The sequence below is a fragment of the Carex rostrata genome, chromosome 28 (genome assembly GCF_964058835.1).
Source record: "Carex rostrata chromosome 28, lpCarRost1.2, whole genome shotgun sequence".
Taxonomy (NCBI): Eukaryota; Viridiplantae; Streptophyta; class Magnoliopsida; order Poales; family Cyperaceae; genus Carex; species Carex rostrata.
In genome coordinates this window covers 7,093,948-7,111,330 of record NC_135945.1, presented here as the reverse complement: position 1 = coordinate 7,111,330, position 17,383 = coordinate 7,093,948, and the positions used below count along the sequence as shown (strand labels likewise).

Below are 17,383 nucleotides of genomic sequence, written 5' to 3'. Positions count from 1 at the left end.
TTTGAAAAGCAAACTTTGACTGCCTTTTTCATTCAATATGGGACTCTTCGGTTTCTGCATCATTTATATTATTAAAAAAATTAACTTTTTGTTTTTAAGAATATGTCAAACATACTTAAGAAAATTAGAAAAAAGGAAATGTCCAACAAAGTAATCTCGGAATATCCTTGGCAGATGTTAAGTTTCTAAAAAAGAAAAAAAAATATTAATTCCAGCGGAGCAACATCTCTGATTCATCTAAAATAAATAAATAAAAATAAAACAAAGAAAATAATATTAGAGCAGGCACAATACATTTTTTTAGCAAAATTCATCATCTTCACAATACAAAAACTCACATACATCGATCTTCAGAGCATATATACCACTTCAACTTTGAAATAAGCTAAATCTGATTTTAATTGAAGTTTGTAATTATTTGTAATTTTTTAAATGATTATTTTGAGATAAAAGTTAATTTTACTTTTATGTTATGACAATGATAATTTATTTTTTCATTTTTTAGTTTCGTTTTGAACTTTTGATAGACATGATATTTTATCGGTGTTAGTTATTTATTACATCTCTTTACGAAATCAAATAGTGAGATTTTATTATCTTTTGTTATATAAACTTTATTGCTTATTAATTTTTATAAAATAATGTTTAGCCCCCATATGTTCAAATCCTGGTGCTACCCCTGTATATTATCCCCATAACATAACATAACATAACAGGGGATCTGATATGAGAATTACATTAGCCCTCCACCAAACAGTGGTCCTCTCTCCCTCTCCCTCTCCCTCTCTACAAGTTGCTAGCTTGGAGCAACATGCATGCACCAAACCCTAATCTTGTCTGACACACCACATCCACATGAAGTATATATTATTAATTAATTATAATTATGTTGATTGATTTCTCAACACTTATATATATATATATATATATATATACTAATTAACACGTACATGCACATCTTACAGAAAACTATCTATATAGATATCTGACTTATTGATCATATATCCACAAATTAAAGTACTAGCATATATATATGGATTCTGAGCTACATGAGCTTAGTCTAGACCTATCTCTCCAGCCGAGTTTGCTGTCGCCCGAGCAGACGAGGGTTTTCACATGCCACTATTGTGATAAGAAGTTTCAGAGCTCTCAGGCGCTAGGCGGCCATCAGAATGCACACAAATTAGAGAGATCAGCTGTCAAGAGAAGCCGCCATGGGCATGGCCATGAATTTCCTGCTGTAATGCAACTACATGCGCTTCCAAACCAGGCGGCTCACCATCGTGGCCACAATTCAATTCCGGGAACCAACGTGTTGGCCACTCTTCCTCTCGATTTTTCGGGGGATGTCGATTTGTCGCTTAAGTTATGATTAAATATATATTAATTAATTAATGATATATAACTATTGTGGATTTTAGCTTCTTCTTTTTTTCTTTTCTTTTTCTTTTTCTTTTTACTTTTGATTGTATGTTGTGATTAATTTGTGTGTTTCCTTGATTATGAATTATATATGTTATTATATATCTCTCATTTTATAACCAATATATATATATATATATATATATATATATATATATAGTGTTTCTTATAATATTGACGAAAAAATGTAGGAACGTACGTGTTGATGACGCAGTTTTTATCAGATGAATTAAGGGCCGGGCTCGTGCTTTAATTATATAATTGTTTCACAAAAATGTCATATTTATTCTTATTTTCAAAAAAAAAAATCACAAACTTATATATGAAGAAAATGCAGCCTACATATATATATATTACAGACCAATTATTGATGATCAGTTATTTTTCTTCTATCCGGCCGCACACTCTACGAGTTAATTCTTTCTACAGCAATTTAATTTGAAATGTAGTCTCTAAGTACTAGCTCACATTTTCCCTATTTTCTTTAAAATGTATCCTTTTTTCTCTGTCGCCATAAACTGAATGCAAATATATATATATATATATATATATATATATATATATATATATATATATATATAGAGTTGGGCTATGGTGCATTGCAATGCATGGAGGGGTTTGTGCATTGGACCATAAATCTAAAATTCAAAATCCAAATGGCCGATCCAAACCGTTCATCTTGTTCTCCATATTAATATGTGCTTGGAGACCAAATTTTACATTTTTCTGAATTTTTGTACTATTTATTAAGTATTTTACAAAATTGTTGATCCAACGGTGGCTGCTGATTTTACTGTTTTGTTAAGCCACCGTTGGATCAACAATTTTGTAAAATACTTAATAAATAGTAAACAAATTCAGAAAAATGTAAAATTTGGTCTCCAAGCACATATTAATATGGAGAACAAGATGAACGGTTTGGATCGGCCATTTGGATTTTGAATTTTAGATTTATGATCCAATGCACAAACCCCTCCATGCATTGCAATGCACCATAGCCCAACTCTCTCTCTATATATATCAGGCTTCTAAATAGCTAGCTATAACTTTTCCGGACCATAAACGCTAAGTTATGAGATAAAATTGCGCTAACTCAGCTACGACCGCTATAGCTATAATAGCTGACCGCTATTACCGCTATATGAGACCCACTATAGCTACCGCTATGCTACATGTTTTTTTTTTTGCAATTTATATGGACTTCTGTACTTCTATTCTTATTTCTAATGCTACATGGTCTTCTACGATAAGTATACTAAACCAAACTATATGCGTCTATTTTTATTTGTGATTTATTCTATCATTCTATATCGAGAAATATTCAAATACTAATTATTCATTTTGATTACTCTTTTTATAGTATTCGTTTGTAAAATTATTATCGTTCGTTTCAATTGAAAGCTGATTTTGATTATTATTATAATTATAAAATGTTTAAATATGTATATTTACTTCATTTACCTTATAAAATTAATTGCTCTTTGTCTATTATAATATGTAATACCATGAAGTATAAACTATTAAATAATGTTACTTTTTATATTTTTTTTCATTCTTATTTGCGTAATTGATAAAAAGTATAGACTTAGATTAGTTGTCATTTAGTTGTTACATCAATTCTCTAATATTGATTATGTTGATAATTAGTAGAAATATAGAATATAAAGTTTGAAAAGGGAAAGTCGCTATATGTGATAGCTTCCGCTATAGCTACGCTATTCACAATAGCTTTATTTTTTGATCTCCCCGCTATGCCGCTATAATCGCTATTTAGAACCTTGATATATATACATCCAAATTTGTTTCTTTGCGCACATGTATTCAACCATGAGGATATATATATACACTCACACACACATTTACTACAAAAATATATTTTATTTGCAAAAGTAAAAAATAACTATTGTCAAGGAGTCTACAAAAGAGCAGCATGTACTTTCCAATTTCTCTTCGATACCACATCATATAAATTGTTATTCTCAAGGATATTATTATTACCGATAAGAGTATCCGCAATGATACTGACTTGCAGATAAAATAGATTCTTATAGTATATGGTAATTTGCAATATGTGTTCAACATGATGATCCGAACAATTTACAAAGTTTAAACAATCGATCTAAATTGTTTAACTTGATCTCTATATATATATGAAACAATTTACCTATCGTAGTCTCAGTCTATATTAAAATAATTATTCTCAAAATTTCAAAACTCATGATGTAGCTATAAACTTTGAACATATATATGCATCGAGATGGAACTTCTAAATATATACATTCAAAAAGGAACATAATTTTGTGACACTTTTAATTATAATAAAAATATAGTTGTTATTATTTAAAAAACAAGGGGCTAAAAGGAAAAAAGAATTGGCATTTGGTAAGGGTACTGATGTTGACAAGTGCTGTGCCTCCCTAACTTTTATATAGAACTGTTTTTCAAAGAACAGTACACAATTAATAGGTCAGGTAGCTTTATATACTGTTTTAATGGGACATTTGAGTCTGATATTACGATTTCTAATTAATTCATTGAGGGTATTCGGCAAGTTGATTTGGCTTAAATTTTAAGCTCTACTAAGGAAGAGGTGTTTGGCAAGATAAATTTAAGAAAGTGAGTCTTTAGCTTTCTTAAGGAGGCTGAATGCCTTAAGCCATGTAGAATGGTGGCTTAAAAATTGGGGCAAGCTTAAAAAAGTGGGCAAAAGGAGGCTTAAAAAAGTGGTTTTAAGCTTTGCAAAGGAGCAAGTGTTTGGCAAGCTTAAGACTTCTTAGAGCACTAAGGAGCTCTAAGGAAGCTTAAGCTACCCTTGCCAAACACTACCATTGTGCTTGGGAAACACCAATACGTGTCATTCACCTCAACTTGACATGCAACTGCATGTAAGCCACGCATGTTATGTCATCCACAGTAAAAAAAAATATGTGCATGCTTGGTTGGTCCCACAAAAAAAAAAAAAAATCGAATACTGTAACTACAATTTTTTATTGGTTATTGCAAAGACTTTCTGATTCACAAGACATGAAGATCTGAATATATATATATATATATATATATATATATATATATAGTAAGGCTTGGGTGCTATGGATAGCATAGAGGGCCACCGTGCTACGGCTCAATATTCGAGTTTTCAAAATTCAAACGGTCGATCCAAACCGTTCATTTTGTTCTTCATATTAATATGTGTTTGGAGATCAAATTTTACATTTTTTGAAATTTTTTTACTATTTTTTTAGATAGGTAGAAAATCAAATATCTTAATGGTGCAGAATTTTTTAGATCAAGTGATTTTCTACCTAACTAATAAAATAGTAAAAAAATTTCAAAAAATGTAAAATTTGGTCTCCAAACACATATTAATATGGAGAACAAGATGAACGGTTTGGATCGACCATTTGGATTTTGAAAACTCGAATATTGAGCCGTAGCACGGTGGCCCTCTATGCTATCCATAGCACCCAAGCCTTATATATATATATATATATATATAGGACTTGGCTACGGTGCTATGGGTAGCTAAGAGGCCTCCCGTGCTACGGCTCAATATTCGACTTTTCAAAATTCTAACAGTCGATCCGAACCGTTCATCTTGTTCTCCATATTAATATGTGTTTGGAGACCAAATTTTACATTTTTTGGAAAATTTTTACTATTTTTTTAGATTTATTGAAAATCGCTGTTTTTCAGACAAATCTGGATCATAAAAAACAGCGATATTCAATAAATCTAAAAAAATAGTAAAAAATTTCCAAAAAATGTAAAATTTGGTCTCCAAACACATATTAATATGGAGAACAAGATGAACGGTTCGGATCGACCTTTAGAATTTTGAAAAGTCGAATATTGAGCCGTAGCACGGGAGGCCTCTTAGCTACCCATAGCATATTAGCCAAATCCTATATATATATATATATATATATATGAGGAGGGTTCAAATGCCTCCATTTTTTGTGCCTCCACCATGCCTCTATTTTTTAAAACTTTAATAACTCAAAATTTAAAACTTAAAAGTCAAAATAAAACCGTTGGATATGATCTACATCATTTTATTTATGCATGTGTAAAAAATTATGACATTTCAATTTTATTTTGATTGTCATCAAGAGCTTGTAAAAAATGCATTAATGTGGATGATTTCTAGACGTTGATTTTTGAACTTATTGATTCACATTAAAACAAAATTGAAATGTGATAATTTTTTATGAGCACATAGAGAAAATAACATAGATCACATCTAACGGTTTTATTTTGACTTTTAAGTTTTAAATTTTGAGTTATTAAAGTTTTAAAAAATAGAGACATGATGGAGGCACAAAAAATGGAGGCATTAGAACCCTCCTCTATATATATATATATATATGGAGGTGGGCTACGGTGAGTTGCGAAGTAAAGCGACTATTTTACTTCACGCTCATATTTTGTGATTTTTAAGTTCAAAACGTCGATCCGAACCGTTCATCTTGTTCTCCATATTGAAATGTGGTTGGAGACCAAATTTTACATTTTTTTGGAATTTTTTTACTATTTATTAAGCAATTTTGAAAGTCGCTGATCTGATGGTTCAGAAAATTTTACTGTTTTTTACTGTTCACAGCAAAACAGCAATTTTCAAAAATGCTTAATAAATAGTAAAAAAAATTTTAAAAATGTAAAATTTGGTCTCCAACCACATTTCAATATGGATTAAACATCTAATGGTTCGGATCGGTCGTTTGGACTTTCAAAATAAAAATACGGCGTGAAGTAGAAACACGTTTTACTTCGCAACTCACCGTAGCCCACCTCTATATATATGTATGTGTGTGTATATATATATATGAGAATGGCTAAGCTCAAATAGTTTTTTCCTGGGCTCAGGAACAAACGATTGGGTTCTCCAATTTCCGAAGTTCAAACGGTCGATCCAAACCGTTAGATGTTTAATCTATATTAAAATGTGATTGGAGACAAAATTTCATATTTTTTGGAATTTTTTTACTATTTATTAAGAGGGTTTTAAAGTTGTTGTTTTTATTAAAATTCTGCACCATAAAAAAATAGCAACTTTCAAACCCTCTTAATAAATAGTAAAAAAATTCCAAAAAATATGAAATTTTGTCTCCAAGCACATTTTAATATAGATTAAACATCTAACGGTTTGGATCAGCCGTTTGAACTTCGGAAATTGGAGAACCCAATCGTTTGTTCATGAGTCCAGGAACAAACGATTTGAGCTTAGCCACTCTATATATATATATATATATATATATATATATTCTAGTTGTCTCAAGCAGTGTTGTAGCAAAAATTAGGAGGAGATCGAAGTCAATTGGGTGTTGCACGAAATTAGAACTTAATTGGTATTGGGAAATAAATTAAATTGGAGCTCAGCTCAGCTGTTTTAAGTTACATGACCAAAAACGCAGTTCATAAACACAAGGACACCATTTGGGTTTTCAGGATATATAGTGGGCCGGACATCAGAAATTAATGCTTCGGCCCATATATTTCACCTCATTCCTTTTTTTCCCTGTACATTTTAAACAATGATTCTCCTGCATTTGCCAAATTCTTTGCCACACTTATTATGATATAATAAAGCAAAATAAATAAAAGTGCCAACCTTGGAACAGAATACCTTTACTACCTTCCAAGCATTGATTCAGAATGAACAAATTAAGCATCATCACGTGTTAGATCTCTATCAGAAGAGAGTGATTCAGAATTAGAGGCTAGCCTATACAATTGATCAAGAGAAAAAACACCAAGAGGCCTTGAACTTGAGTGGTATGGGCTGCTGTACAAGTCACCACCTTTCACAACTACAACCATTTCATATTTCTTGTCTAAAAGCAGATCAATTACCCGAGCAACTGCAGTTGCAGCACTGACACATGGTGGTGGTCCCGTGATTATGGACGAAAGAGCTACATCCAACTGTAAACAATTGAGCATAAAAAAAATTATTTGTAAGAAACAAAAGAAGCCAAGTGAGCATGAAGATCACAATTTATCCTTTCTTTCACCTTTACACAATCACGCCTTTGAACAATTCCAATACAGTTACCCCACTCGTCAGTGACAAGGATTGCTGCTTCGTTGAAAAAGCGCATCACAACATCACGCAACATTATGTTGGCATTTAGTGGTCTAGCCTCTTCAAATGGTACCATATATTTCTCCACTGGTTGATCCAACAAAACCTACAATTAGAATAGCCATAGTACCAAACTTGTAAAATACAATTTAGAAATACTTTTGCAATATTGTTAAATTCATATAAGCATATTACAGGTAAGAGAGGGAGTAACCTCGGGAAGAACATGAGGTCTAAATTTTGAGTTGGTGAATCCTGATAAAACCTCCACTTTGATTGCCGCCTGGTCAAAGTTGCAAGTATTATATTGTGTTCATCTCTTATTTAAGTTTTTAGATCAGTCCAAATAAATCAAATTGCTTTTGTTAATGTCATATTCCGAACAATTTCTTTAAAAAAAAAAAAAAAAAAAAAAAAAAAAGATAGAGAGAGAGAGAAAAAAACTAAGTACTAATAAAAAGATTGTTTCTCTACCATTCCTCCTCTGCTTGTCCAAGAAAAGCTTTGTTCATTTACTATTCTTGAAAGAAGCTTTTTGGCAACATCAACCTGTTGACATTTGACTTATATGAAAGATCAATTTACGTCCACAAAGCCATACAAGCACCTAACAATATGCATGTGTACAATGTCCATGAAAAGTAGATATATAAAACTATCACCACTACTGAAGGTAACTTGAATATTGTCACTCTTGTTTCATTCTATAAAAATTCAGAGTTTCACCTAACTCGTGCAAAGAGCTATTGAGATAGATAAAAATGGAAGATATGTATTATAGAATCATAACCTTTTTAGATCAACTTAAAACTGACAAAATAATTTGAAACATTTGCATCATAAACACCAGCTCATTTGAAGTTCTGTAGATGACACCCAACCACAATTTTATGTGATATATTCATGTTTTGATATCTTATTACTACTGAGAAGGCATTTTTTTTTCACAAAAAATCTTAATCAAAACCATGATGATTTTAGAGTATAGATGATAAGCACTGAGTTCAAGCATCCTTTATATAAACTCAATTGTAAAGTAAATTTATTTTTTAAAAATTATTATGGGCAATATAATCATTATTTAGAAACCTAACTTTGTTTTAATTGCCTGTTTTATCTGCACCTGATAATTATCCATATTAGTCATGAAAAATGGGCAAAAAATTGTTGAATGATATATAGATTCAGTAAACAACCATATAGAATATAGGATTAAAAAATTTAGGCTAGATAATGAACCTGGTTACAATTTACGGCAGCTTCCATTAGAAGCTCATTAGCTTCTGAACGGGTTGAAAGACATATTGACCCGGCCGAATCAAGCCACATCCGTGAATTGAACTTTTTGACAGAGTCAATATCACCTTGTGATGCAAAGGCTCTCATCATAGAAAGGAAGAGGTGAGGTTTTGGTATTAGGTCCTTATCATTGCCGGATTTCTTTATTATCTCACCAAAAATACAAAGAGCACCTACATTTTTAAATGCAATCTAGATATTAAACTATTTTAACAGCTTTCAGTACCTCCTCTTTTTCAACCAAACATTTGCAAAGAACCCCCCGTCTTTTCTCCAATTTGCACCAAGCTACAGACATACATATATGTTACATAGAAGAAAATTTCTCCAAGAGTTTGCTGTCTCAATTCAACCAAATAATTCTAACCAGTGCAATACTCAGAATCTGTTATGCGTTCAACTTCAGCCTAATTTGGTCTTGACAAGGGTAGAACCTACAAGGTAGACCAACTGAGGATAATATTGTGTATAATTAATATTATTTAATTACAGTAGCGACCTTTAATTGATCCAGAAGCCAACAATGCATCGACCATTGTGGAGTATGCAATCCTATCAATATGTAGACAAGTTGATTTCATTTCCACCACAAACTTCATCACCATATCTGCATCTTTTCTTTTCCCAAAACCCTACAATCACAACTATTATTTATTTAATTGAGCATCTGTTGAGTGGACATTTCCATTTTTCTCCTGTAATAAAGGATGAAACAGGGATTAAATCCATAACAAACTTATACATTTAGCATGCACCTGAAGTAAAGTTGTGTAAGTAACAGCATCTGGGATGAGCTCATTGCTGTCAGATCTTCTAGCTTCTTCCTGTATATAATGAAGAAAAACATATTATTTTCGTCAGAAAAAAAGCAATTTTAATTGGAACCTTAGTCAATTGTTAGTTGATTCAAAGAGGTGATCAGACAAGGTAAATTTTCCTAACAATATAGCAACATGACTTAAATTTAGTATCACCATTTAGATCATAAAATGGATAATGACAACTCAAATAGGTATAATCATCCATATTGAATCAATATACATAAGGAAACCTGAGGTTGCACTTCTCTGTTGAGGAAAGACAGACCTTGCAAATTCAACTCAACATTTCTACCTTTTCCAACCATTTCCATAATTTTGCATGTGATCCAAGAAACAGAAGGAAAAAAAAAATGAATATACAGACATAACTAAAATATTATCTTTGCTCATAATTCAATTTGAGCTCACCTAAGCATTGAAAAGGTTGAACTTCAAGGCAAGATCAAAATTATTAAATATAAAAGATAAAAAATAATCAAAAAGATCCTGTGGACTGTCATCAAGAAATATGCCTAAAATGAATACAAGGTTACTTGCAAAATAAAAACAAAACTGAAATGAATTTTGAAGGAACAGCCAAAATTTTCAATTTTTGCACAAAGCAAGTGGTACAATATTTGGAAATAACACCCAACTGTTATATTATTGGGATTGGAAAGAAACGTTGCATTACACTATTAGATGATAATTTCCAATAGAACATTGAAAATTTCACCTGTAAAACTAAGCTCTTGTATTGAGAAAACCCAAATTAAACTAAAATTAAAACAAGAAAATATCATGTTGCGTTAAAAGGGAATATGAACTTAAGTTTGAAGGAGATTAGTTGATATGACAGAGATTTTGAAAATTATGTCACTTTGGCTTGGACGTCATACAGTCAACAATGTTGACAGGCAAAATACAAGGGAAATGTTGGATATTCTTTCCAGAAATTTTGTTTTTTTTTTTTTATAGAAAAGGAAGAAACCAGTAGTATCTGATATGTAAGGTCCACCTTGCCCAAAAAAGTTTTAAAAAAGGAGAGGAGGAAATAGAGGACTAATAACATCCAAAAGAAATCCAAATTCCAAATAGAAAGCACAAGTGACAAGAGATGTAATTTAAACTGGCCTTTGGAGCACTAGTGGCAAGACACCTTCATATCTGAAAGCAACTGAACCGCTTTCTTCATTTCTCCTGATTTTATGCATGCAGAAATGAGTGTGTTGTAGGTTAGCTTGTCAGGTCTCACCCCCTGCCGCATCATCTCATCCCTAACTGTCAGAGCACCAAGAGGAAAGCTTGTCTTTGCATATCCCTGAAAACAATAGCTCAAAAATTAAAAAATACCCTCCAGTAAGAAAACGCTAAGTTAACAAAATGGAGATTTACTTGTGTGTTCTACAATCTATACTCCAGACTTTTCAAATTACAGTAAATAAAAGAATGAATATGTGCCAACTTGCAATTATAAGAAATATTGGGCATTGTTTGAAAGTAAATAGTAATATATGTTTAGTTAATTATAAATACAACTCGGCATGGGAAGAAGTAAGTTTTTGCACAGCCATGCACAAGGAATATTTATATAGCATTCATGTCATTAATCTAATTTACAAATGTCAGAGATAATTTAAGCAGAGGGTTACCTTCATTAGAAGATTGTATAAGTAAACAGAGTCACCGTCATCATTAAGAAGTTTCCGGCATCTTGCAATAAGTGCATTTGCACGGCGCATATCTCCTATTGAAATTGGTAAGGTTTATCAGGGTATCTCCAAGTGTGGAGATAAATATGGCGGAAATTAGATCTAACAACGTCTTGTCACTTACATCTATTTAAAAATAAACTATCGCGCCAGCTTATTAGAAGAATGAATTTACTAAGCAACAAGAACCTTATAGTTCAATTGTGGCTTCCTTAATTTCAGTTCAGATCAATTATCCTAACTTAGCCAAAATTAATTTTCCCTAAACTATCCAACTAAGCACCAAATTAAACAAGAATAAGAACTTAACAAAGAAAAGCGGCTAAATTTTGGTCATAGGAATACCAGTACAACTGGCACAAGCTGACTGTACAAGAATCTTAGTTTTAACCATAAACAAACCTTTTTCAAGAATTGCATTTAAAAGACCATAAAATAGTCGAGCAGACAGCATGGGGCTTCCAGAAGCAGTACCGTCTTCAACAGATTCAATAATTTGGAATGCTTCATCGAACCTTCGAGCCTGCCCCAAGCCCTTTACCAGAAAAAGAAGGCATTATTCATTGCAATAACTTGCAATTACACGAAAATTGCATGAATTATTTAAGAAACATGAGTATATATGTTGAAAGCATGCAGGTAATTAAATAAGTTATTTGAAGTAATGAATTTTGAAGTATACCTTCAACAAAATAGCATAAGATACAGAGTCAACCCCACAACTATCTGGGGCAGACATTTGGTCGAACACCTTGCGAGCAGTATGAACATTTCCACAGTGCACACAGGCCTCCATGACAGCATTCATGACAATAGTGTTGGGTTTAATATTCTTTTTGGTGAGCTCGTCGACCTCAGCAAAGACCTGCTTGAGCTGCCTCCTTTTGGTAAGTTGCACTATTCGGGCAGTGAGCTGCCTGAGACTGGGGCCAAGAGGTTTCATCCGGAGTCGTTTGCGGGTTGGGGTTTGAGTGGGGCGAGAGGGGATAGAAGAGGCACGGGTACGGGTTTCATGGAGAGAGAGAGGGAGAGGGAGAGGGAGAGGGAGAGGGAGAGAGAGGAGAGGTCGAAAAAACAGAGACGGGGGCATCGTTCATTCATTCGTTTGAGTGTCAAGGAGAAGAAGCGATAACATATCATATCATATCATATCAATCAATACCTAAGAAAACTGGGCTCGTATATTTATGAAGCCCAGCCCAACATTAAAATATAATCAGGATTCAGGCCTAGCCTTGAATTAGAATTTAGAACAAAGAAAAGAGATATACATATACATATACATATACATATACAAACTGAGAAAAAGATAAGTAGAACAAATTTTTATATATATCCAGTATCCTAGATAATTAATTAATACTTGATTGAACTTGCAAATTCCAACAACTTAAAAATATATAGGCAATTAAGCTTGCACAAATTGATTAACTAATTAAGATCCACAAACAATGTTCATCAAGCTCTTGAAATTCTCCCTTGAGCTACCATTTTCCCCTAGTGCTGCAATTACCATATCCTTTAGCTCATTCATTTTATTTTTCATCTTCTTTCCCTCCTCCCTTTTGAATACCACATCAAAAGCCCTAACAACATTTTTCTCTGTGAAAACTCCGCCATCCATTGCGACTCCCACCTTCCAAACATACGAAACCAACCTTGTATTTAATGTCTGATCCCCAAAGAACGGCCTACAAACTAACGGAACCCCTCCAACAATGCTTTCCAATACAGAATTCCACCCGCAATGACTAACAAATGCGCCCACCGCAGAATGTTTTAGTACGCTAGTTTGTGGAGTCCAAGGAACAATTTTCCCCTTACCACTCTCATTCATCCTATCTATAAATCCTGAAGGAAGGAGAGATTGCGTCTCTGTTTTTAAAGACCAAAGAAATGGCACGCCACTTGCTTCCAACCCGTTGGCAAGGGAGGTAAGCTCACAAGGACCAAGCAATGCAATAGTGCCTAAGCTTACATAAGCAACAGTTGCGGGCTGGTGGCGATCAAGCCAAGAGAGGCAATTATAGGAGTCTAGATCTTTTTGCGATGGAGTAAGAAGGTGATGAAAAGGACCCACCGGAAAATAGTTAGTGAAATTTTGTTTAAAATAGGAGTCCAGATTTGGTTCCAATCCTTGGATTGTGTTTGTAACAAGTAAATCGGAGTCAGGCAGCTTACGGGCCATTCCATCGCATATGATGTGGTAGACAAAATTGGGATCACCGGTGTTGAGGCCGTAAGGAAGATCAGTGGCACGGTGATTGGAGAGGCAGGGGAGAAAGCTCAGCAGCTTGTCACCATAGGATCTAACGGCTGATCACCAAACATGCATATATATATAAACAAACAGTTAACTAATTAATTAAGAGACTTCATGGCCTGGAAACAGTTAACTATAATTTTTTCAGTTAGGATTACAGATTCAATTTATTTATATGATAAACGATTATTGACAGTCATAATAAAAATAAAAATAAAAATAAAAAAAAGCAAAGACAATGATAATAGTTGAACATTTTTGTTCGGAGAATATATATAATGACAAAAGGGACAGAAAACGAAAGGCATAAACGCTGGCATGCTTTGAAACTGCTACAAAACAAAAGCATCATCGTCAAAAAAAGCAAAAAGTGATTTATATATTTTGAGTGGCAAAAAGAGTAATACAATCGTTGCCTAAGGGAACTAGCTATTTATATATGAAGAGAATTTTCTCCTCCACATGTCTTGATACTTTATTATTCAAGATAATGGGACCCAGTTAGCGACGGTACCAGGGAAAACCAATCATATATGCCGGTCCAATAAAGTAATGTACCGCAAATTAAAGACTAAGCTTAGGCTTTGTTTTCTATGATTGAGTCTGACACATTGAGATACCCTACCGGTCCAATACGTCATCCGTTGGTTCATCGGAACTAGAGGATTGCTGAGCATTGCTCTCGGGTAGAGTACGGGTACCTCGCGTACACCCGGAACGGGTAACGGGTAGGGCGGATACGGGTAGGTCGGGTAATTTTTTAAAAAAGTGTATCCTACTCGTTTCAAACTTCTGCCCGTCTCGGGTAACGGGTACGGGTAACGGATACGGGTGCCTCGAGTACGGGTAACGGGTACCTCGGGTAAGGTACGGGTATTTTTTTTTCGATTTTTAATACTATTTTTCTGTTTTTTTTCTGTTTTTTTTCGGTTTTTTTTTTTTTACTTTTTTTTCTGTTTTTTTTTCCTTTTTTTAGTTTTTTTTCCGTTTTTTAAAAAAAAAATAAACTGGAATCTGACCCGGGTGGGTCCGGCCGGGTTTGATTTGACCGGTCCGGGCCCGGTTTGTCTGAACCTGCGACAAAACATATTTGAATTTTAATTTTTTTTAAAAACGGGTAAATGGGTAAACAGGTAAACGGATAAAGTTGGTCGGGTAAATGGGTGCGGGTACGGGTAAAACGGGTGCGGATAGGCGGGTACGGGTTAGGCGGGTTTTTTTCCCAAATCATTGAGTCCAGTCCGTCTCAAACCCGTACCCGTGTACCCGCCTATACTTGAGCACGGGTGCGGGCACCTCGGGTAACGGGTACGGGCCGAGCAAAACAGGTATTACCCGTTCGGGTTTTAGCAAATGTCTAATCGAAACTATTTAATTTAAACAGCAATGTATTTATTGTCTTGTATCTAAGTTTGATTAAAATTTGTTTTAATTTATTCATTCATCTAGTTGACAAAAAAATGAAACATCATATGGTCATAAACACTTTGTGTTGGATCGAAGCTCATACATGATAAAACTTCTGAACTTTGATGTTGGTTACGTTCAATATTCTCCTTTGATCATTTTAAAATATATTTGGAATGATTCTATTGCATATCAACCGTTGATTTTTCGCGTGAAAATGAACGGTCAGAAAATATTTCCTAAATTTGAAGAGTCATATAATGATGAAATTATATAACAATGACATTTATAAGTATTATCTAGCCATATAAGATGTAAAAAAAAAATTTAATTTTTTTAATATTTATTGTTGTGCATACATTAAGTCATTAGTAAATATCAAACTTTCATACCATCCGATAAGTGAAAAACGGTCCTGATTTATTCATTTGGGATAGTTGTGGGTAGAGAATCACTATTCTCTTAGGTAACATAATATTTATGTTTAGATCCGATCCTAGATGATACATAAACTCTTTTAATATTTGTGCATAATAATATTCAGATGGTCAAATTTAAACACAAATATTATGTTACATCAGAGTATATGAATTCATTTATTCTTTTAATATTTGTGCATAATAATATTCATTTATTTTGACCCATCCCTTGACCCGGTCCACGGTTCGAACGGTTCAGTCCTAGACTCCTAGACCATGCGGGTTTTTTCAAGACATTACTCGTGTGTTTATGATACTAATTAAAAAGAAAAATACTCTGTATATTGGTCGTAGAAGTACTCAAAATCTACTGATAAAAAAAGAAAAAGAGTGGTTATACTGACTTGACCTCCAACTCTTTCTTTATGAATATATATTTTTTTTGTGCTGCTGTTTTCTCATTACCAATTGCAATAATGGCTTAAAACACAAAAAATTAACTAAGAGTGTGTTGATCCATGCTATGAATCAATTTTTTTTTTTCCAAAATTCAAATGATCGATCGAAACCATTCAACATAATCTCTATACGAAAATTAACTTGTAAATTAAATTTTACCGATTTTAATAGGAAAAGAACTAAAATTCTATATCAATTATCTTAAAACTAAAAAAATATTAATTTAGCCGGCAATTACATTTTTCATATAGTGATTATGTTGAATAATTAATATTGATTATTTTAACTTTTATAAACATAACAATAATGATCTATAATGGAATAGGAAATGAAAGAAAGACACTAATTAATTAATTAATTAATTAATCTGGCCATTGAATGAACATACCTTCATCTCCAACACCAACAATCTCCTTTATCAAATCAGCATTCAAACGCGCATACAAATCCAGAGGCGAACCAGTTCGTACCGGGACCCATTTAACAGCCATCTCATCTGCGACATCAGCCGCCAACCAGACAAACAGGTCGCTGACGATGCATCTCACTTGACAACCCTGCGCCAGCTCGGCTGCCTTCAAACTGTCTCTAAGGCTCTTCTTGAAGGACTTGAGAAACAGCTCGATGGCCTCAAAGTGGGTGGATGTGACATGAGGCGGGGTGATGCCATCTGAGATTGGAACAAGAGATATGTTGGGGAGGAGCTGATGGGTGTTGAAGGATGAAAGAGAGCGTTTGGTGCTGAGGAAGGAGAAGTGAGAGGAGGGAGCGACAGCGGCCATGGCGCGAGCGAGGGAGAAGAGTGAGCCAGCATGTGAGGAGAAGGGGAATGCCACGATGGCAACATGAGATTGAGTAGTCATTATATATTGTATTGTATTGTATTGTATTGTATTGAGGATGAAGATAGATAAATATTAATTGCTTAGTGGTTTGGAGTTGAGAGGTGAAGAGGAAGAGGAAGAGGAAGAGGGTAAGGGAGAGTTGTATATGTATAATTAAATTTGCTCGTGGTCGTGGAGGGATACTGGCGGCATTTGGGGTATTATTAATTAATTAATTAATTAATTGAAGTTGATTAATTTGAGTGTGTGCGATCGATGAGATGAGAATATATGAATATTGTGTGTGTGGGTGGGTGGGGTGGGGTGGGGGGAGGTTTTATATTCGTATCCTCTGAGATGTCTCAAACTTTGCGTGACTTTATGAAAATCCTAACCGTTTAAATATGCTCTGCACGTATCTCAAAGCACACATAATACTGACCCCTACATCACCTCTGAATAGACAGTGGACACGTCGGTCACGCAAAAGTTGAGATATCTGAGAGGATATGCACTCGGGTGGGGGAGCTGATGACGTAGCCTTGTGTCCTCGTATGTCATTGTTCATCCACTCATCGGAAGAATTTAATAATACCACTATATATTTCCAGAACTCGTGAGGCAATCGGATTCCAGCTCCTCTCCAACTTAACTGTTTCATATTAAATCTCAGCTCATTTGGAATTTGTACTGCTG

The 17,383-nt window shown here is 33.8% G+C and overlaps 3 protein-coding genes across 3 annotated transcripts; 1 reads left to right on the top strand and 2 right to left on the bottom strand.

Annotated features, from left to right (window-relative positions):
- The first annotated feature begins 1,033 nt into the window (after positions 1–1,033).
- Positions 1,034–1,372, top strand: LOC144545705 (zinc finger protein 1-like). Its single transcript, XM_078294253.1, has one exon. It carries the CDS (start codon positions 1,034–1,036, stop codon positions 1,370–1,372), a length of 339 nt encoding a protein of 112 aa, XP_078150379.1.
- Positions 1,373–7,031: 5,659 nt separating this feature from the next.
- On the bottom strand, positions 7,032–12,428 carry LOC144545572 (pentatricopeptide (PPR) repeat-containing protein / CBS domain-containing protein). Its single transcript, XM_078294138.1, has 11 exons — positions 11,998–12,428; positions 11,718–11,850; positions 11,256–11,350; positions 10,763–10,924; positions 9,559–9,627; positions 9,303–9,435; positions 8,744–8,976; positions 7,979–8,053; positions 7,719–7,787; positions 7,434–7,610; positions 7,032–7,344 (listed from the first exon to the last, which is right to left on the bottom strand). The coding sequence occupies exons 1-11, from the start codon at positions 12,403–12,405 to the stop codon at positions 7,084–7,086; spliced, it is 1,815 nt and encodes a 604-aa protein (XP_078150264.1). The 5' UTR covers positions 12,406–12,428; the 3' UTR covers positions 7,032–7,083.
- Positions 12,429–12,625: 197 nt separating this feature from the next.
- On the bottom strand, positions 12,626–16,831 carry LOC144545573 (anthocyanidin 3-O-glucosyltransferase 7-like). Its single transcript, XM_078294139.1, has 2 exons — positions 16,252–16,831; positions 12,626–13,631 (listed from the first exon to the last, which is right to left on the bottom strand). Exons 1-2 carry the CDS (start codon positions 16,724–16,726, stop codon positions 12,751–12,753), a joined length of 1,356 nt encoding a protein of 451 aa, XP_078150265.1. The 5' UTR covers positions 16,727–16,831; the 3' UTR covers positions 12,626–12,750.
- Between the last annotated feature and the right edge of the window lie 552 nt (positions 16,832–17,383).